Source organism: Lingula anatina, chromosome 5 (genome assembly GCF_051362555.1).
Source record: "Lingula anatina isolate TDL-2025a chromosome 5, LinAna3.0, whole genome shotgun sequence".
NCBI classification, from domain to species: Eukaryota; Metazoa; Brachiopoda; class Lingulata; order Lingulida; family Lingulidae; genus Lingula; species Lingula anatina.
This window is the reverse complement of record NC_141771.1, coordinates 4,447,241-4,464,458: the sequence shown is the minus strand read 5'-3', so window position 1 is coordinate 4,464,458 and position 17,218 is coordinate 4,447,241. Positions and strand designations below refer to the sequence as shown.

At 35.9% G+C, this 17,218-nt stretch overlaps 2 protein-coding genes across 2 annotated transcripts; one reads left to right on the top strand and one right to left on the bottom strand.

Annotated features, from left to right (window-relative positions):
- On the top strand, window positions 1-11,951 carry LOC106156867 (noelin-like). The gene is made up of 5 exons (XM_013532298.2): window positions 1-1,317; window positions 8,850-8,880; window positions 9,667-9,834; window positions 10,067-10,240; window positions 10,522-11,951. The coding sequence occupies exons 1-5, from the start codon at window positions 964-966 to the stop codon at window positions 11,301-11,303; spliced, it is 1,509 nt and encodes a 502-aa protein (XP_013387752.2). The 5' UTR covers window positions 1-963; the 3' UTR covers window positions 11,304-11,951.
- A 111-nt stretch (window positions 11,952-12,062) lies between these two features.
- LOC106156878 (uncharacterized) lies at window positions 12,063-16,261 on the bottom strand. Its single transcript, XM_013532307.2, has 6 exons — window positions 15,917-16,261; window positions 15,223-15,280; window positions 14,556-14,686; window positions 14,083-14,182; window positions 12,975-13,054; window positions 12,063-12,206 (listed from the first exon to the last, which is right to left on the bottom strand). Exons 1-6 carry the CDS (start codon window positions 16,196-16,198, stop codon window positions 12,117-12,119), a joined length of 741 nt encoding a protein of 246 aa, XP_013387761.2. The 5' UTR covers window positions 16,199-16,261; the 3' UTR covers window positions 12,063-12,116.
- Window positions 16,262-17,218: the final 957 nt, after the last annotated feature.

The window sequence follows — 17,218 nt, the reverse complement described above, 5'->3', positions numbered from 1 at the left end:
TTTATTTTCAGAAAAGGCGAAATGATATCAGACATCAATCTCTCTGGGGGGAATAAGTCATCAAAGTGGTTAGCGGAACACAATATCCGACTTGTTGAAGCTGACATCCGTTCTGCGCAGCTCAGTCATCATAAGTTCCGATGGAGTTAGAAACATGACACAAAAATCCAAGGTATCAGCATGCTTTGAACGTATCAAAGCATTCAATGCTAGCATGAACGGCTTACTGATCTGGCGCAAGTTTTATCACTGAACACGAAAATAACAACACCCAAGGGGTTTCAAGTATTGAAATTATATGACAATAATCCCCATCTATCTTTGAACCCGACAACCAGTGTTACAATTAGCCAAAATACTCTCGATGTACAGTTAAAAAAAGGAGAAAAAAAGAAAGAAAGCTACCCTGTTGATCGACAATTAGGTAACGCAGTTGACGGAATGATAAAACTAATAAAAAACGTCCTTACACAACTGTAAACAGGTACTCGGAAATTGCAATCAGGGCCACAATAAGCAGTCAGTTGAACATGAAACGCTAGTCTATTCAGGCGGCGGTGTTTGTTACAAGTCTCACATCGATCTATAAGCAAATGAAGCCATGCTTCCATGAATTTCTGAGCACACGGATTAGATTTCCAGCTTTGGTTGCATAGTTTAAGCGGTAGAAAAGGGTGATTTCAGTGCTGAGAATCATATTTTATTCCAGTAACTTGGAACAGCAACAACGCAGATTGCCAAAGTGTGCTGAAATCGCGAAGAAGTGGTTAGATCGCAGATGTATTCGATAGGGAATCATCACAATGATCAAAGCTTAAATCTCTAACGTCGCAGGAAAGGTTATAGCTAGAGAACGGAAACTAATGCATCTCCCTTTTTCTACTGGAGGAGTCACGTATGTGTATGACAGCGTGTTTCATATCACAAGAAGCATTTTCGTCAGTTTCGTAGCACCAAGCAGACATGAGAGTAATACCACTCGTTTTCTTCGTCCTGCTCGTCTTTTTCTCGAGTTCTCTCACCGCAGTGTTATCGGAGGTGAGGTCGTGTTCAATGCAGCGGCTAGCTATGGTCGGCGGATTCGAGAACACGAACCGCGCCCTGAGTGGGTCTATCCTGACCCAGCACAGAGTGAAGAGCGTGCGAGAGTGCACAGTTAGGTGCCTCTCCACTGCCGGGTGTGTGTCCTTCAACTACGAAAGTGCGCCGGTGGGTCTTGCGGGCGGTTTCCGAAGTTGCGAGTTAAATAACAGCACAGTGTGGACTGCAGGACTCTACCGTCTTGTTCACAGAGAACGTTTTGTATACTACGAAAAGGTAAGCGTTGAGGATTTTTTCTCTTGAGTATCTGTATTGCCGTAATTGATTGTTGATTTCTCCATTTATTTTAGTGTCTTTATTTTTAAATCTCAGTAACTTTCTCACTATGCATTTATGTTGGTAGTGTGTGCGTTTTCTTATTTCTTTGTCCTGTCTTTTTGCATTTTTGCTCTGCGTCCCTCCCACCATTTCTATGGCTTGTTTCCTAGTAATGCTTTGGTATACATGGCATACAGTTAGCACCGTGATTGAATTGCCTAAACCGAATGTCCATTGTCAATTTTTTTTATCATCCGATGAGGCAGTTTTAACAGAAATTTCGCAATGTGAAACGCATCCATGAAAACACACGACACGAGTTTCAAAAATGAATAATCGAACAGTATTTCTCGGATCGTAGCCATTTTCACACACACACATTAAAAAAACCAAGGTGTATCCCTGTCTGTCTGTCTGTCTGTCTCTTCTTCTTCTTCTTCTTCTTCTTCTCTCTCTCTCTCTCTCTCTCTCTCTCTCTCACACACACACACACGCACACACTCTGTGTGCTCTTGTGCACGCATTCTAACCGAGGACACACACCCGCCCGAAACCCACTAACCGAGGACACACCTCCAACCGAGGACGTCCTCGGTTGACATAAGCAGTGGAATGCATAAAGGGGCCCATTTCAAGTTAGGTGGTGAAATTTGACGCTATTCTGAGCCAGTCCTCGGTTATGCTGTATAGCGCGGGCCAAATTCCCGCCACGAGTGTATCAGAAATACTGTCCAACTTTTTGTCTGAAATCGGGCTATACACACGCGTCCTCGGTTGTGCTGTAAAGGGCGGACCAAATTCCGCGTCCTCGGTTGTGCTGTAAAGGGCAGACTAAACTGAAACTAATGTTATATCTCAGATGTCTATATATTCAGTAAGTTCATATTTTTAAACTAAAGGTCTTTTTTTATCAAATTAAGCTCTCCTACTCTGAAGTATCAAATAAACGTACCGGTACGTTAATTAATTTTCCAAATTTCTTCCCGCCGGTACGCTCCATTTTCACCCAGTAGCCTACGCTTATTAATTTTTCAAAAATCTTCCACCCGGTATGTTTATTAAATACCTATTGTACCGGTGGGAAATTACACAAGTACAAGTCACGCTTTTTATTTTCTTAAATTGAAGTATAATGAGAAGAAAATCGAAATCTCAACTCATTACCGACTGTTCCACAAACAGCACTGGAAAGTAGGTCAAGCGGAAGTCGCTCTCTGAACACAACAGTACAATGTACATGCGTCACCTGATTTCAGTTTCTATAAATAGACGTGCTTTCCCTTCAGCAGTGACAACTACTCATGTATATCGATCGAATGATGCAATGTCGCAAGGTGATAGGATCATATTTATAGCTAAGGAGGTCATTTCAAGTGCAGCAAAGAAGTTGTGTCTGTTTTCAAACGTCAATTATTTCATGCCGATTTATGATTTAAACGATGTTAAATCACATTTCTATGTAAGATAAACCCTTAGGAGTTTACAGGTATGCAAAACGAACCTTATATCTGAGAATAAATTTACTAGTATGAACCGTATGGCTCTCGGAGGCGGCTTAAGTGCGATATATCTGGGTCTTCGGCCCCTGACAATTATGAAATTTAACTCATCCCGTTTTTAAGATAAATTTTAATACTGAGTGAATTTTACCTGGTGAATTTTTTTTTTTTTTTACAATGATCAATAGCTAGCTTTTTATGTACAGACACAGATGTGTCTGTACATATAGCCGTCATCTGCGTCTGTCGTCGCCGTCGCTGTCGCCGTCGTCGCCGTGCACTTTTACCGATAACACGATAAGTGGAAAACTGTTTTTTCTTTTGGCTTGAAACTTACAGAACTGATGAATGTTAGTAATACGCAGGTCAAGTTCGAAAATCAGCATGATCGGGTCACTTATAGGGAATTTATGCTGTTTTTTCACTTTTTTCAGCATATATGCAGCACCGATAACACGATAAGTGGAAAACCATTTTACCTTTTGGTTTCAAACGTACAGAACTGATGAATATTCATAATACGCAGGTCAAGTTTGAAAATCAGCGTGATTGGGTCATTTTTAGGGAAGTAATGCTGTTTTTCACTTTTTTCAGCATGTATGCAACACCTTTGTGCTATATGATGGTACTGTATGGATGGCAGTCTATAAAATTGTCCCTTGGGTGATCACTAATTAAATTAAGGTCTGTAAAGTCACTTGCCTACTCATTAATTTTCAATTGGCCATTAAATGAGATTACATAAAACACTCCTTGAGATTTCCCTGTAAAGTCCCATAGGTTTAGCTCTCTTAACTGTGTCACAAAATTAGGATTTGGTGATAATTGTGCAGATAAATGGTGTTAAACATTGCAAATAAATTTACAACAAAAAGAATGTGTTATGCCATCATGCTATAGATGAATAACAGTGCTTTATTTTTCTCAAACTTGGTGGGGTTATTAATATCAAGTTAATACAGCTAGATTAAAAGTTTGAATAGCAGCTTTATTGGAATTTTTTACGTTTTTTTTTTTTTAATTTTTTTAAAATTATTTTTCAAACACTAGCATCTTCAAGATGTGATTTTTTACTCCCATCCACCAGAAGTGCTGTGCATTTTCTGTATTTATGTATATAATTGTTATTTCTTCAGATTTAATTCTTAGACATGTTAACAGTCTCATTATGGAACTAATAAGATATGTAAAAGTGTTGTTTTGACATTTTCTGCTTCTTAACAATATTGTTGATTATATAAAAATGACGGTAAACCTGTTATAATTTTGTGCATTGTGTAATAAAGTATCATAAATGGAAAGGAACTCATCATTGCAGTTTGTCAGATTTAATCATTCACTATGTTCAGCATCTGCAAATGGAGCAAATTGGACATTGAAAATTGTTCTATTGATAGTTTTCCTATGTCAACAATTTTCCTAGTTGAACATTTAAAAATGACAGTTTATTGATCATTTTGTTTTAAAAAAGGTGTTGAAAATGGAAAGAAAATCATTTCAGTACAGTTATCTCTTGTTTACATTTTGGCATTTTGAAAGTGTGACTCTGAACTTCCATGGCCTTGAAGACCTTCCCAAATCACATTTTCTGAATATTCATGATACTTTTATTTTTTTATAAAAAATTTGATGGTCATTATGCTGTTAAGTATTATGGTTTATTGCATGAAAGTTGAAGAAAACCCTATTTTGGACACTGCTGCCAGGATAGCGGTTAAGGGAAAACCATGTTACTTACGATACTGAAACTTACTGAAAAGTTTCATAAGACAGAAGTGCAGCTTGTGTTTGAAAACCAGTGTGATTGTTTTCTGTTTTGGAGGCAATGCAGGTTTATAGAGTGCTATACTGGCATTTTCAAGTCGTGACTTATCACTCCCATCTGCCAGGAGCCCTGTACTCTTACTTTGTAACATTTTCTGTATTTTGTTAAGTTACAAGAATGATTCTTAGGATTGACATACAGCAAAAAAAAAAAAATAATAATAATAATAATTAATATATATATATATATATATATATATATATATATATATATATATATATTTTTTTTTTTTTTTTTTAATGAGTTTAAGCAATTTTTTTTTGTGTTTAATTTTCACTGTACCTCATTCTGGCATTTCCAAAGTTTAACTCTTATCAGCCTGACACCTTAGGGACTATTTCCAGACCCTATCACGCTAACTGTGGATCGATCTATCTCCATGGGAATTCTCGCTAAATTGCAATCAATGTAAGTGGCTTAGTTGTCTGTCACGCCTACTGAAACTGGCATGCCAGAATCCTAAGACTCTCAAACTGAAAGCAATTTAGTGAGAAACCCCTTGGAGTTGGATTGATCCTGTTAGATTGATCTAGGTATGGGAACTTAGTCTAATGCTTGATACACATTTTACTTTCATCCTAATCCAATGTTATGCAGAATAAGAATTTGATTTTGGCTATGCATTTACAGTTAGCATAATACATTAGTTCATCAGAATTGACAGTATCCTATTTCCTGCGTTTTTATTTTCTGGTTTTTGTCTGTACATTTGACAGCTTTGCTGCCTTGTTTCTTTCTCTTCTTCTTCTTTACTTTTATTTATTTATTTCATTTTTTTTTTTTGGGGGGGGGGGGGGGGGGAGCGGTGTAAAGGTTTTTTCCACCCAGTACTTTTATTAAATTTCGAGATTTTTTCCATCCAGTACTTTTATTCCATCAGTACTTTTATTAAATTTTGAGATTTTTTCCACCCAGTACTTTTATTCCATCAGTACTTTTATTCGATACTTCAGAGTAGGCTTTTCATAAAACTCACAGAACTGATGATTATAAGTAAAAGAGAGGTCAAGATTGAAAATCAGCATGACCAGGCCCTTTTCTTTCAAATGTTATGCTGTTTTTTTTTTTCAGCATATAAGTAACACTGTAAGCACATTTCAGGGAGAACCAATAAGCCTGTTTTCATGAAACTCACAGGAGTAATCAATGTTATCTATATACAAATCAAGTTTAAAAATAAGATTGATTGGTTGAGTTTTGAGGGACTTCAGCTTTTATTTGTATATAAGTGGTTTTCCTCAGATTTGATTGTCAGGCATGTTGACAGTTTCGTTATTGAACTAACTAGATATGTAAATATGTTAGTGTTTGTCTGAAATTTTCTGCATCTTTACAACATTGCTAGTTGATTAAATAAATATGACGGTAAACATGTTATCATGTACTGTGTAATACAGTGTCTCAAAATGGAGGAAATGGGGTGATTATTTTCAAAAGTTTTGCATTTTTTTTCTCCTTTTTTCAGTGTACATGCAACACTGTAAACACACTTCAAGGAGAACCAATAGGCCTGTTTTCATGAAACTCAGAGAACTGATGATTATTAGTAAATTAAAAAGAATGACCAAGATTGAAAATCAGCATGACCAGGCCCTTTTCTTTCAAATGTTATGCTGTTTTTTTTTCAGCATATATGTAACACTGTAAGCACATTTCAAGGAGAACCAATAAGCCTGTTTTCATGAAACTCACAGAACTGATGATTATTAGTAAAAGAATGGTCAACATTGAAAATCAGCATGACCAGGCCCTTTTCTTTCAAATGTTATGCTGTTCTTTTTTAAGCATATAAGTAACACTGTAAGCACATTTCAGGAAGAACCAATAACTTAAAGCCTGTTTTCATGAAACTCACAGAACTGATTATTATGAGTAAAAGAATGGTCAAGATTGAAAATCAGCATGACCAGGCCCTTTTCTTTCAAATTTTATGCTGTTTTTTTCAGCATATAAGTAACACTGTAAGCACATTTCAGGGAGAACCGATAGGCCTGTTGTCATTAAACTCACAAGAGTGATCAATGTTATCTATATACAAATCAAATTTAAAAATAAGATAGATTGGTTGAGTTCTGAGGGACTTCAGCTTTTATTTGTATATAAGTGGTTTTCCTCAGATTTGATTGTCAGGCATGTTGACAGTTTCGTTATTGAATTAACTAGATATGTAAATATGTTAGTGTTTCTCTGAAATTGTCTGCATCTTTACAACATTGCTAGTTGATTATATAAATATGACGGTAAACATGTTATCATGTACTGTGTAATACAGTGTCTCCAAATGGAGGAAATGGGGTGATTATTTTCAAAAGTTTTGCATTTTTTCTCCTTTTTTCAGTGTACATGCAACACTGTTAACATATTTCAAGGAGAACCAATAAGCCTGTTTTCATGAAACTCACAGAACTGATGATTATTAGTAAAAGAATGGTCAAGATTGAAAATCAGCAAGACCAGGCCCTTTTCTTTCAAATATTATGCTGTTTTTTTTTTTTTTTTTTTTTTTTTCAGCATATATGTAACACTGTAAGCACATTTCAGGGAGAACCAATAACTTAAAGCATGTTTTCATGAAACTCACAGAACTGATGATTATTAGTAAAAGCATATTAGTAACACTGTAAGCACATTTCAGGGAGAACGGATAGGCCTGTTGTCATTAAACTCACAAGAGTGATCAATGTTATCTATATACAAATCAAATTTAAAAATAAGATTGATTGGTTGAGTTTTGAGGGACTTCAGCTTTTATTTGTATATAAGTGGTTTTCCTCAGATTTGATTGTCAGGCATGTAAACAGTCTCATTATTGAATTTACTAGATATGTAAAATGGGTTGTTTGACAATTTCTGCGTCTTGACAATATTGCTAGTTGATTATATAAAAATGGTGGTAAACCTGTTATCTTGTATTGTGTAAAAAAAGTGCCAAAATGGAAATGAACTCGTATCATTGTAGTTTGTCAGATTCAATCATTCACAATGTTCGGAATGGAGGAAATTGGACATTTAAACTTGTTATATTGATATTTTTGCCATCTCAACAATTTTCTTAGTTGATCATGTGAAATGGCAGTAAACTGTATTATTTTATGTAAAAAAAGTTAAAAATGGAAAGAAACCCATTTCAGTACAGTGCTCTCTTGTATACATTTAGCATTTTCAAAGTATGACTTTGGAGTTCCATGAACCTGAAAACCTTTGCTAGTCACATTTTCTGAATATTCATGATACTAATATTTTATTATAAAAAATTGATGATCATTATGCTGTTACGCATTATATAATATTGCATCAAATTGGAAGAAAGCACAATTTTGGGTGCTGCTGGCATGATGTCCTCAATTGTAAAATTGTGTACTGTTCAAGTCTGTATCCAATGGACGACACTTTGTGTTATCAAAATACAAAATTCATGATAATAAAAGAGTGCTAAATAGAAAATAAGCATTATGAAAATAAAATGTTTGAAAACGAATTTCTTTGGTCTTTTATTTTATTTCATCAGTATCCTTTCTTTTCCTAAATTAATTGATGTTTTATCTCATAATCTTCAATTCTAAAAAAGTGGCAAAGCCCAGCATTAAATATTGTATAACTGTTCATTTAATCATCACCTCTGGTGTTATTTTGGAATTTATCTTAAATATGAAAGAATTTCATAAAAATGTGAATTGCTGCAAAGTAACGCTATATAAAATTTGCTTTGCATTAAAAGTACAATCATTATTACATGTAGATGCATGCATGTCCTCGGTTGTAATGTGTAGTGTCTGTCCGTGTGTGTGTCCGTGTGTGTCCTCGGTTAGAATGTAAAATTCTTGTCAGCAAAAAATTAGTTTTTATAAAAAATTAATTTATAACATTCATACCCGAATAGATTTTACCCTAAATTGAATGTTTTTATTTTGATTTAACCAAGGAATAAGATGTCCTCGGTTGTATGGTGTTGTGCTGATGTCCTCGGTTGGTACACATAGACAAGTATGTGTGTTTGTGTGTGTGTATGATGTACAGGGGGTCACTAACTCCCTGTTTTAAACAGGCGAAAAAAGAAAGCAAAAAATAAAAAAGCATCCTGTTTCTACGTGATTTCTTGGGTGTATTTGCCAAGTCAGAGAAAACCACCAATTTTTAATTAATTATTGTTATTATTATTATTCTAGGTTGAGGATGGAGGCGCCATTTTTGTGAAACGTAAGTATTCGAATAAATATCTTTTTACAAACGATCTGAAATAAGCATAAAAAGTTGGAAATGACTTTAAATTATTTGTTTAACAGTTGGCAATAAAAAGGCACAACCAAAATACCATTTTGTCATCGATGCACACGATTTTATAGAGCGATTGTTAGCCTTCGGAAAGGACAACAGCTAAAGCATAATTGTTTGATTTTTATGATGGGTTAATGAGAGCTCTAATTCTTACAAGTTCAGTATGTTTACAGATAAACAAAAATGTTACATCTGCATTATGTGTTTTTATGTGTGCTCTTCCTAATGCCACATTTCTTGATATTGCTATATTGGTACTTAATAACTGTCACTTAATCTTTTTGCGGAGTGTTTATATGAATCACTAAGAGTCATAATACGTATACAAAGTACTGTAGATGTAGTGCAAAACTGATGAAAACATCTTCCCCCTAAACTATTAGAAAAATGATCAATAAATGACCTGGATCTCTTATTTCGTGGAACCGATACCAGATGCTATTCAATAAGTATAATCTTCATTGGTATAAAAAACGTAGTTAAAGTGTTTTTGTGAAGATACAGCAGATACAACAAAGACAGTACAGAAGAGTTGTAACTCTTAAAATAAAGATTGTCATTGTAAATGCTTACTTTCACCAATATCATGTCATCTTAAGTCTTATGTCTTCATTACTAATAATAATAGTAATAATAATTCTAACAACAATACTAGAGCAAAATAAATCATTATAATTATACCTGAAGCATGTATATATATATATGAAGCGGAATGTGGCGCTGTTCCTAATGTGACAAACGCATCAACAAACGTGACGGACTCTACTTACGTGACGTCCGTCACGTACAAGTGCAGTAATGGATTCGACGTAGAAGGTAGCGACACCATCTACTGTCAGACTGACGGGACATGGGAAACGCCGCCCACCTGCTTAAGTAAGAAAGTTATTTTAAATTAAAATTTTTATTCTCCTCTTTAATATATTCCATGGACATATACAAGACAAATAAATCACCAATAGATGTACAGTGTCGCTAATTTTTATTTTCGTATGACATTTCTTCAAATGTACCGATATTTATTACGTATAATATATCATGGGATTTTAAATGTCTCGTACAATGACAAAATTATGTATCTCGCTCTCTTACGATAATCTCGTTCCAGTCTCGCAGAACTCCAGGTGTGGCAATAGTCCGGTGGTGGACAAAGCCACCTCGTCACGTGACACAAGCACCGACACGGTTACGTATACGTGTGAGCCTGGGTACAGGATAAATGGAACTAACCCTATCAGTTGTATGATTAACGATGTGTGGGAACCGGCGCCAAGTTGTGAAGGTACCAAACATAAATTATTTAAACATAATTAGCACTTATATATATATATATATATATATATATATATATATATATATATATATATATTTTTTTTTTTTTGAATGAATGAAAAGGGAATTATCTAAATTATTTTATATTGATATTTTGAAGGAAATGACTTTATCCGACAAATTCAGTTCTGATTTGAACAGAAGATATCCGAAGCGTTGATAATCCGTTTTTCTTTTACTTACAAATCACATTAGAAGTCGTGCCGCACAAAGTTTATATTTAATTTTCAGAACGAGGTTTCCCGGTTGCGATATCAATCACCAACAAGGACGTCGTGCATCCGTCTCTAGGAAAGGACGAAGGCTCCTGGATGACAGACACTGCCCTGGACAACGGGATGGTGTACATTACGGAAAAGTCTCACAATCCGGGCAAAGTGATAGAATACACCTCAGCAAACTTCCCATACACGAATCTTCCGAGGGAAATCGACGTGGAGTGCGACGGGACGACCCACGTTATACGAGACGGTTATCTTTACTGTGGGCAACATAACAACTTGAACATCATGAAGTATCGCTTGACCGATGGCCAAGCTTTGACCACCGGTGACTTGCCAAGCGATGCTGGTGTCCATGACGTCTACCCGTACACGTGCGCGAGCCACACAGATATAGATGTCGCTGCAGATGAACATGGGCTTTGGGTGGTTTATGCTAATACGAGTAACAACATTGTGGTCAGCCGTTTGGATCCCGAAACACTGGACATCTCGGACACCAGGGTGATTTCTGATCACGCTAAGACCAACACGGCGGAGACGTTTATCATCGACGGTGTTTTATTTGCCATCAACTCCAGTCCTACAAATTACGTCAGTTACGTTTACGATTTATTTCGCGGGTCTGGAAAAACGCTGACTTCGACAGACTTACCTCTGGCGTCTGGAAGTCTTAGCGCTGATACCACGTGGGACTCATTTACCATGGTGGATTATAACCCACGCGATGGAAAACTCTATGTTTATTCGGAAGGAAAAGCGATCCGGTATGACGTCACACTTACTTTTTAAAATGGCAAATTGATATTTTACGTCACTGTAAGCGAACGACAACAATGGTATATTCAAAAGCAAGACAATAAATAAATAAATGAAATAAAAAAAGAAGGAAAGAGAAAGTAAAAGAAAAAATCGGAGAAATTTCAATGTGAAATGGTCACATCGACAGCGGAACAGTAGGCATGGCGGATGTTGCGAAACGTGAAGGCGCAAGGCCCCATGTGAATGATTAAAATGTTATACCCCCGAGGGGAATGTTAACTTAAGAGTACGCAATCTCGTTGCTGACTTGTAAACTGCTTAACAAAAACTAACAGAAAGTCGGCGGTTATGTTTGTATTCAAATAGAAACAAAGTTGAGCAGTTACATTTTACTTTATATCGTAAAGGAACCGATACAACAAGAGACAGAGGTGCCAATTGATTTCCAATGATTAACAGTGGACATTTATTCATTATGACAAGGGAACTTAACATGTTAATATACATTTAAAGCTGTAGACACTGTTGAACCAGCTGTTGGAAGCGTATATGGTATTGGAGACTTTCTCTGGCCAATATAAACTTTCATCGGACTTTGCGGTTTAAACAGCTGTTAATACTATATAACGTACTGGAAACTCATCTGCATAGGCAAATAAATGCTACAGTATGGTTTAAGCGTACATTGTTGGGTTAACATAAAACATTTAAAGGGGAAAGTAATTTGAAAAAATAATATGATATTTGACAAAAAAAGTAAGAAGAAGAACAGTCAGTAATTGGTTCTTTTTTTTCGGGTGCATAAAATTTACTGCAGAGGAAGGGTTTTCACCAGTTGTCGCGTTAAAGGTCTTCGTAGTCAGATTCAGTCAGCGACTTTTCTGTGTACATGACTTCTCTGTGGTAGGCACTAACACAGGCCAGGGTGTAGACCTGCGACAGAAAGTTATTTTAATTTAAAAGAAGAGTTGATTCTTAGATTTTGGTTAAAAACTGTAAGTATTATGCAGCTATGTGAAATGCATTTTTTAGGAATTGACGAAATGAAATTATCAACTTTTGTTAAGAACGTAAATAAAATTGAAAATTCATTTTCTACCTTCACACACGAGCACAAACGTGCGTGCACAAAAAATGTACATGCGCGCGTGCGCGCGAGTCTTAAACTTCTCATACATCTTTTTTAATACAACCTTCGTATGTCACTGCCTCATTACCCTTTATAATGTTTGAATAGCATGTTCGACTTTTTTTCTGCCCGTACCTCTGTCTATTCTCTTTCTGCAACCACCCCCTCCCCGTCCAGCACCCCCCCCTACACACACACACACACACACACACATACACACACACACACACACACACACACACACACTTAATGATACTGACAAATCCATCGTATGACGTACAAAACAATCTTTTTATTGCCATGCATCATTAGCTTATAATATATTTAAGAGCACTGATTCATATCCGCTTGACAGCAGTACTTAACGTTAATCCTTACGTCATGAATTTTGCAGCAGTGCAGTATAATATCAACTGCCTCTAAAGTCACAAGTTAATCAAACTATTTGCATACTAACACATCTTCTCCATTAATTTCCGACAATATATTTGTTTTGAACTTGGGTGTTATTAAGGAGTAAAACAAATCGCTGTATAAAGTGTTACACAAAGGAAATATCAATAGGTACTTACGTCGATGCAAAGTGGTAGGAGAAATGTCTCGGCCAAGAATATCGTGGCATACACATTCAAGATATCAGTGGTAGCAACGACTGGAAGATGAATAGATAATACATTACCTCGTGCCGTAAAAAATCCCTGTCCATACAGTATCACTTTGATTATCAAAGGTAGATTCCGTCGAACGCTGCTTTATCTTAAAGATATGTCAATTTGATCTAGTGTGTGCAAAAAGGTTTTTTGAATGCTTCGCAACTGGGAAGAAGACACTTTTATCCCGAGATTGAATATATCTGCGTAAAGTTAACGAACGATGAAAGAACTGACGGACAATAAGGTGTTTTGTAATGGAAACGCAGATGTTCTACTTATTGCAAATGACACAGGTGTCTCGTCCACATGTACTAACGTAGCGACGCTATTTTCTTTTTGTTATTTCAATTATTATAGATAATTATTCTTTCTTCAGCAAATCGTGCCACCAGCCGATATGATCACTGAATACTTATTATTATTATTATTATTATTATTATTATTATTATTATTGAACTTGCAACTAAATGACATGCAAACAATACACAAAAAATAAAAATAGACCAATAAACACGTCTTCAATCGTTTCGTTTTAGACAAGTTAAGATCCTCTTATTCCTATGGTTTATTCACCTTTGTCTATAAACGGAATCTTTCACTTTCTGTCAATTATAACTACTCAAGTAATTAAAAGATGAATGTAACAAGTAACTAGTCGAGTGAGCTGTGAGTTTTGTTTCATTAGGTTTCAGTAAACACAGGGTGAGTGACATTAGGCAATGCATTCATTTCCTCTGATGCTTTGAGGGATATAATGGTAATTTATTTTTCTCAATTTCCTTTAATCAACATATCTTTTAAGAATCAATACCTGCAGCACAAAAACAGTGTGGGACGCTACTCTCTCCTTCTGTTTGTCGCGTACACGATCACTGTTTGATTGATATAATGGTATTTTAAAATAAATGTATTCAATATTTGTTTATATTTCTACATCAACGATTTATACGGACTCGGACTTACGGCTTGTTTTACAAAGCGATTCATTTGGTTCTTGATTTTGGTGAGGCACGAACGCAATTCTTACCATTAGCAAGGCGCACAATGTACCAGATAGTGACGAGTCCCCAGAAGAGACAACGTAGGAATATGAAGACAATCCAGGGCCAAAGGAACCGAAGTCTGCCCTGGAAAAAGTATACAAATTAAGACATGACAAATCTGCAAAAATAGAACTATGACAAGTACAAAAGAAATACTGCAGAAAATCCAAAGAGGCCAGAATCTGACAGTCAATACATACATGTAACCAAGGTACGTGTATATGCATATATGTGAATACATGTGTACTGTAGTCTCATGGTAAGGTGGTCACCATGATGGCAGGAAGGAGAGCTCACATAGTGGGGAATCGTAATCAAGTGAAAGCTGCCAGAGAATAAGCCTACAACGCGGTAATTTGCTATAGTTGTAATAAATATAAGAAGCAACAAAGCCACGCAGTGATATTCTTATAAAAGATCAAATCACCGCCAACAGAAGATGCCTTACGCTCCCTACCAGAACAACACCTAGCAAAAGCACAATGGAGAACACAACCCAGATTGCGCTGATTGCGGTAGATGCGACGACCTGCTTGTAACCAAACACTGATGACTGAATACCAAGGTGAAATGTAGTGTAGACTTTTCCTGGAACATAAATAAATAAATAGATATGATTAACAAAATGGGAGAGTCGTTTCCTTCGAATTATAAGTGAACTAAATACTTGATATTAAGATTAAGCTAGAAGTAACGGAATAGCTTTATTTTACTGTTAAGTCTTGCTGCAATGTGTCAAACCATGGTTTGCAGTGTCATATAGTTTTATTCTTTCAAATTTCTTTAATTGTCCCTGTACTTTTCATCCCTTTTCAAGCAAAATATGATTTAAGAGTATACGTATAACATAATATTCTGAATATGAAGCACAAAATAAGAATAACATGAAAATTAATGAGTAAATAATAAAGAGAGAGGGGGGGCTAATAACAATACAAAATCATTTGATCTCCCTTTTTTGCACATTCATTCCTTAATGTAAAGACCATATGGTTTAAGTATCAATTCTACTCTATCAGCTCAGCTTGCATTATAAAACAACTATATGCAGGTCTGCTAAAACATATATGCTGCCATGTTAAATATCCTTGATATGTTGGAAATACATGAATCAAACCTCTTACCATCCTCCGTTGTTTTGGCGTCGTAGGCATATATGCCTGTCCATATGATTCCTGCTATCTATCAAAAATAAAGGTAGATACGAAAAGGTGTCACTTTCGCAAATAGTGGTGGTGGGGGGGGGATAGATGAACGTACTTAAAGACGTGCATTTAATTAAGTTTATAGAGAAGACGCTGGCATTGTTCTGCTATATCAATAAAATCGATCAGAGGTTCAATATGCATGATGGTTAATGTATATCAACCAAAAAGTGGAGAATATTCTAGAATTACTACATTGGTGGGGGAGAATAGTGGAGTGAGGTCATACAATATATAATGCAATAATTTTACCCCCTCATAAATGATAATAATAAAATAATGATGTCAATATAAATAAACAGCGGACAGTTACAATAGATCTAGGTCTTCTGTAAAGTGTCTGAAGCAACATAAGAAGGATGGATTAATATAGTTGATGGAATGACAAAAATATTAAAATTAAATTTGGTGGGTAAACAGCGCGTTTTTAACTAAGCAAATATGAAAAAGCATAGAGAAATTTAAAGAAATATGGTACCTTGATCCTAATTGCTTCGATATGGGTTTAAACCTATCACATGTATACATTTACATTAGTGATTTTAGTAACGCCTAATTTTTAACCCATACAAAGTAGGGTAACACTTGACGTGCACGTGACAGCATAACTTACAATCCCATACATCCCACAACCCATCGCTCCTTTCTTCAAATCCAGACATCCACAGCAACAGGTTTTCGCCATTTCTGTCGGGGATTTTTTCCCTAATATTTCAAAGCTCCAGCCAGATAATAAAACAAGGTCAAATTGTTGTATCTCCACCGAGTGATGCACCGTAGGTATATACGGTTTATAAAGGTAACCCATGCCAGGTGGTTTTGCAATGAGGACTAAATGGGGCACAGCGTACATCTGGAAATGTACATTATACAGTTTAGGCTTGTGTGCGTGCATGTTCGTGTTGAAGCGCGTTCGTGTCTCAGTCGCAGCTTACCGTGCTGTACGTATATAGGCCAGAACAAGGCGGAAACTTGTAATATGAACAAATTTTCGAGACGTGCTATAGCTTAAGTTCAATACCTCAAAATATATTTTCGAAAGACGAGGTCAATTCACATATTTTCATTCCCACGCGAAAAAGAGTTGTTTCTTTTTCCCTTCCTCTTTCCTTCCTCCTTTTTCTCTCCTATAATACTCACGCAAGTGTAATAAATCACTACAATTACTCGTCATCCCATGCAATTTGGTTTTCAAGTTTTGACAGATTTTGGTCACGGTCGTCGCTCAGAAGTTAAGAGTTCATTGTCGACAATTACTGTTCATAATAACACGGGGGTCGTCTCAAAACTGAAAATTGCATTTTGGTTTACTTCCATTCAGGGGTGAAGGCGTAGTAGTTGACTTAAAACAACGTAGTTGTTGTTATGAAACAATAGCCTTGTCTTTGTTTGCAGAAAACGTGCAATATTGTATTTAAACAGACTATTACTGTTCTGTCTTAGGTCAAACGTGGACCAACCGTTATTTGGTTAATGGGTCAAAGCAGATTAAAAATCTTAAAGTTAAAACCAGTTTTTATGTTATTTAAACCCCCTTGGACACTGGATCGCTTTGGTTGCAGAATGAATGCTCAGAGATCGGCCATTTGTCGGCACGTAAAGTATTTTTTTACTTTCAAACGGGGCCCTATTACGAGACGCAGAAAGGACGCCGCCCAGTGGCTTTAATTCTATGAGTAACCGGCCACAAACACGTAATTATAAAGGTAGTGCTTTGTCAATGCAGTTAACAGTCCAACCAAAAATCGGAGAATATTATAGAATTATTACATATAATAAAATTATGAATCGAAATACCTAGTAACGGTACAAATTGTTGTTGAGTAAAATGATAAAGTAAGTTTGTTTTCTTTCTTGACAATTCAGGAAGTGGTTGTTTACATCTTTGTGTTGTTACATTTAATATCTTATTACA

What these genes read in the sequence shown, in the direction of transcription:
- LOC106156867 (XM_013532298.2), top strand. Translation starts at nt 964, where the DNA reads ATGAGAGTAATACCACTCGTTTTCTTCGTCCTGCTCGTCTTTTTCTCG. An exon ending in AGGCGCCATTTTTGTGAAAC is followed by an intron (nt 8,881 to 9,666) that starts GTAAGTATTCGA and finishes ATATATATGAAG; the next exon opens with CGGAATGTGGCGCTGTTCCT. An exon ending in ACCGGCGCCAAGTTGTGAAG is followed by an intron (nt 10,241 to 10,521) that starts GTACCAAACATA and finishes TTTAATTTTCAG; the next exon opens with AACGAGGTTTCCCGGTTGCG.
- LOC106156878 (XM_013532307.2), bottom strand. Translation starts at nt 16,198, where the DNA reads ATGCACGCACACAAGCCTAAACTGTATAATGTACATTTCCAGATGTAC. An exon ending in CATTGTGCGCCTTGCTAATG is followed by an intron (nt 13,055 to 14,082) that starts GTAAGAATTGCG and finishes TTCATCTTCCAG; the next exon opens with TCGTTGCTACCACTGATATC. An exon ending in TCCTACCACTTTGCATCGAC is followed by an intron (nt 12,207 to 12,974) that starts GTAAGTACCTAT and finishes TTTCTGTCGCAG; the next exon opens with GTCTACACCCTGGCCTGTGT.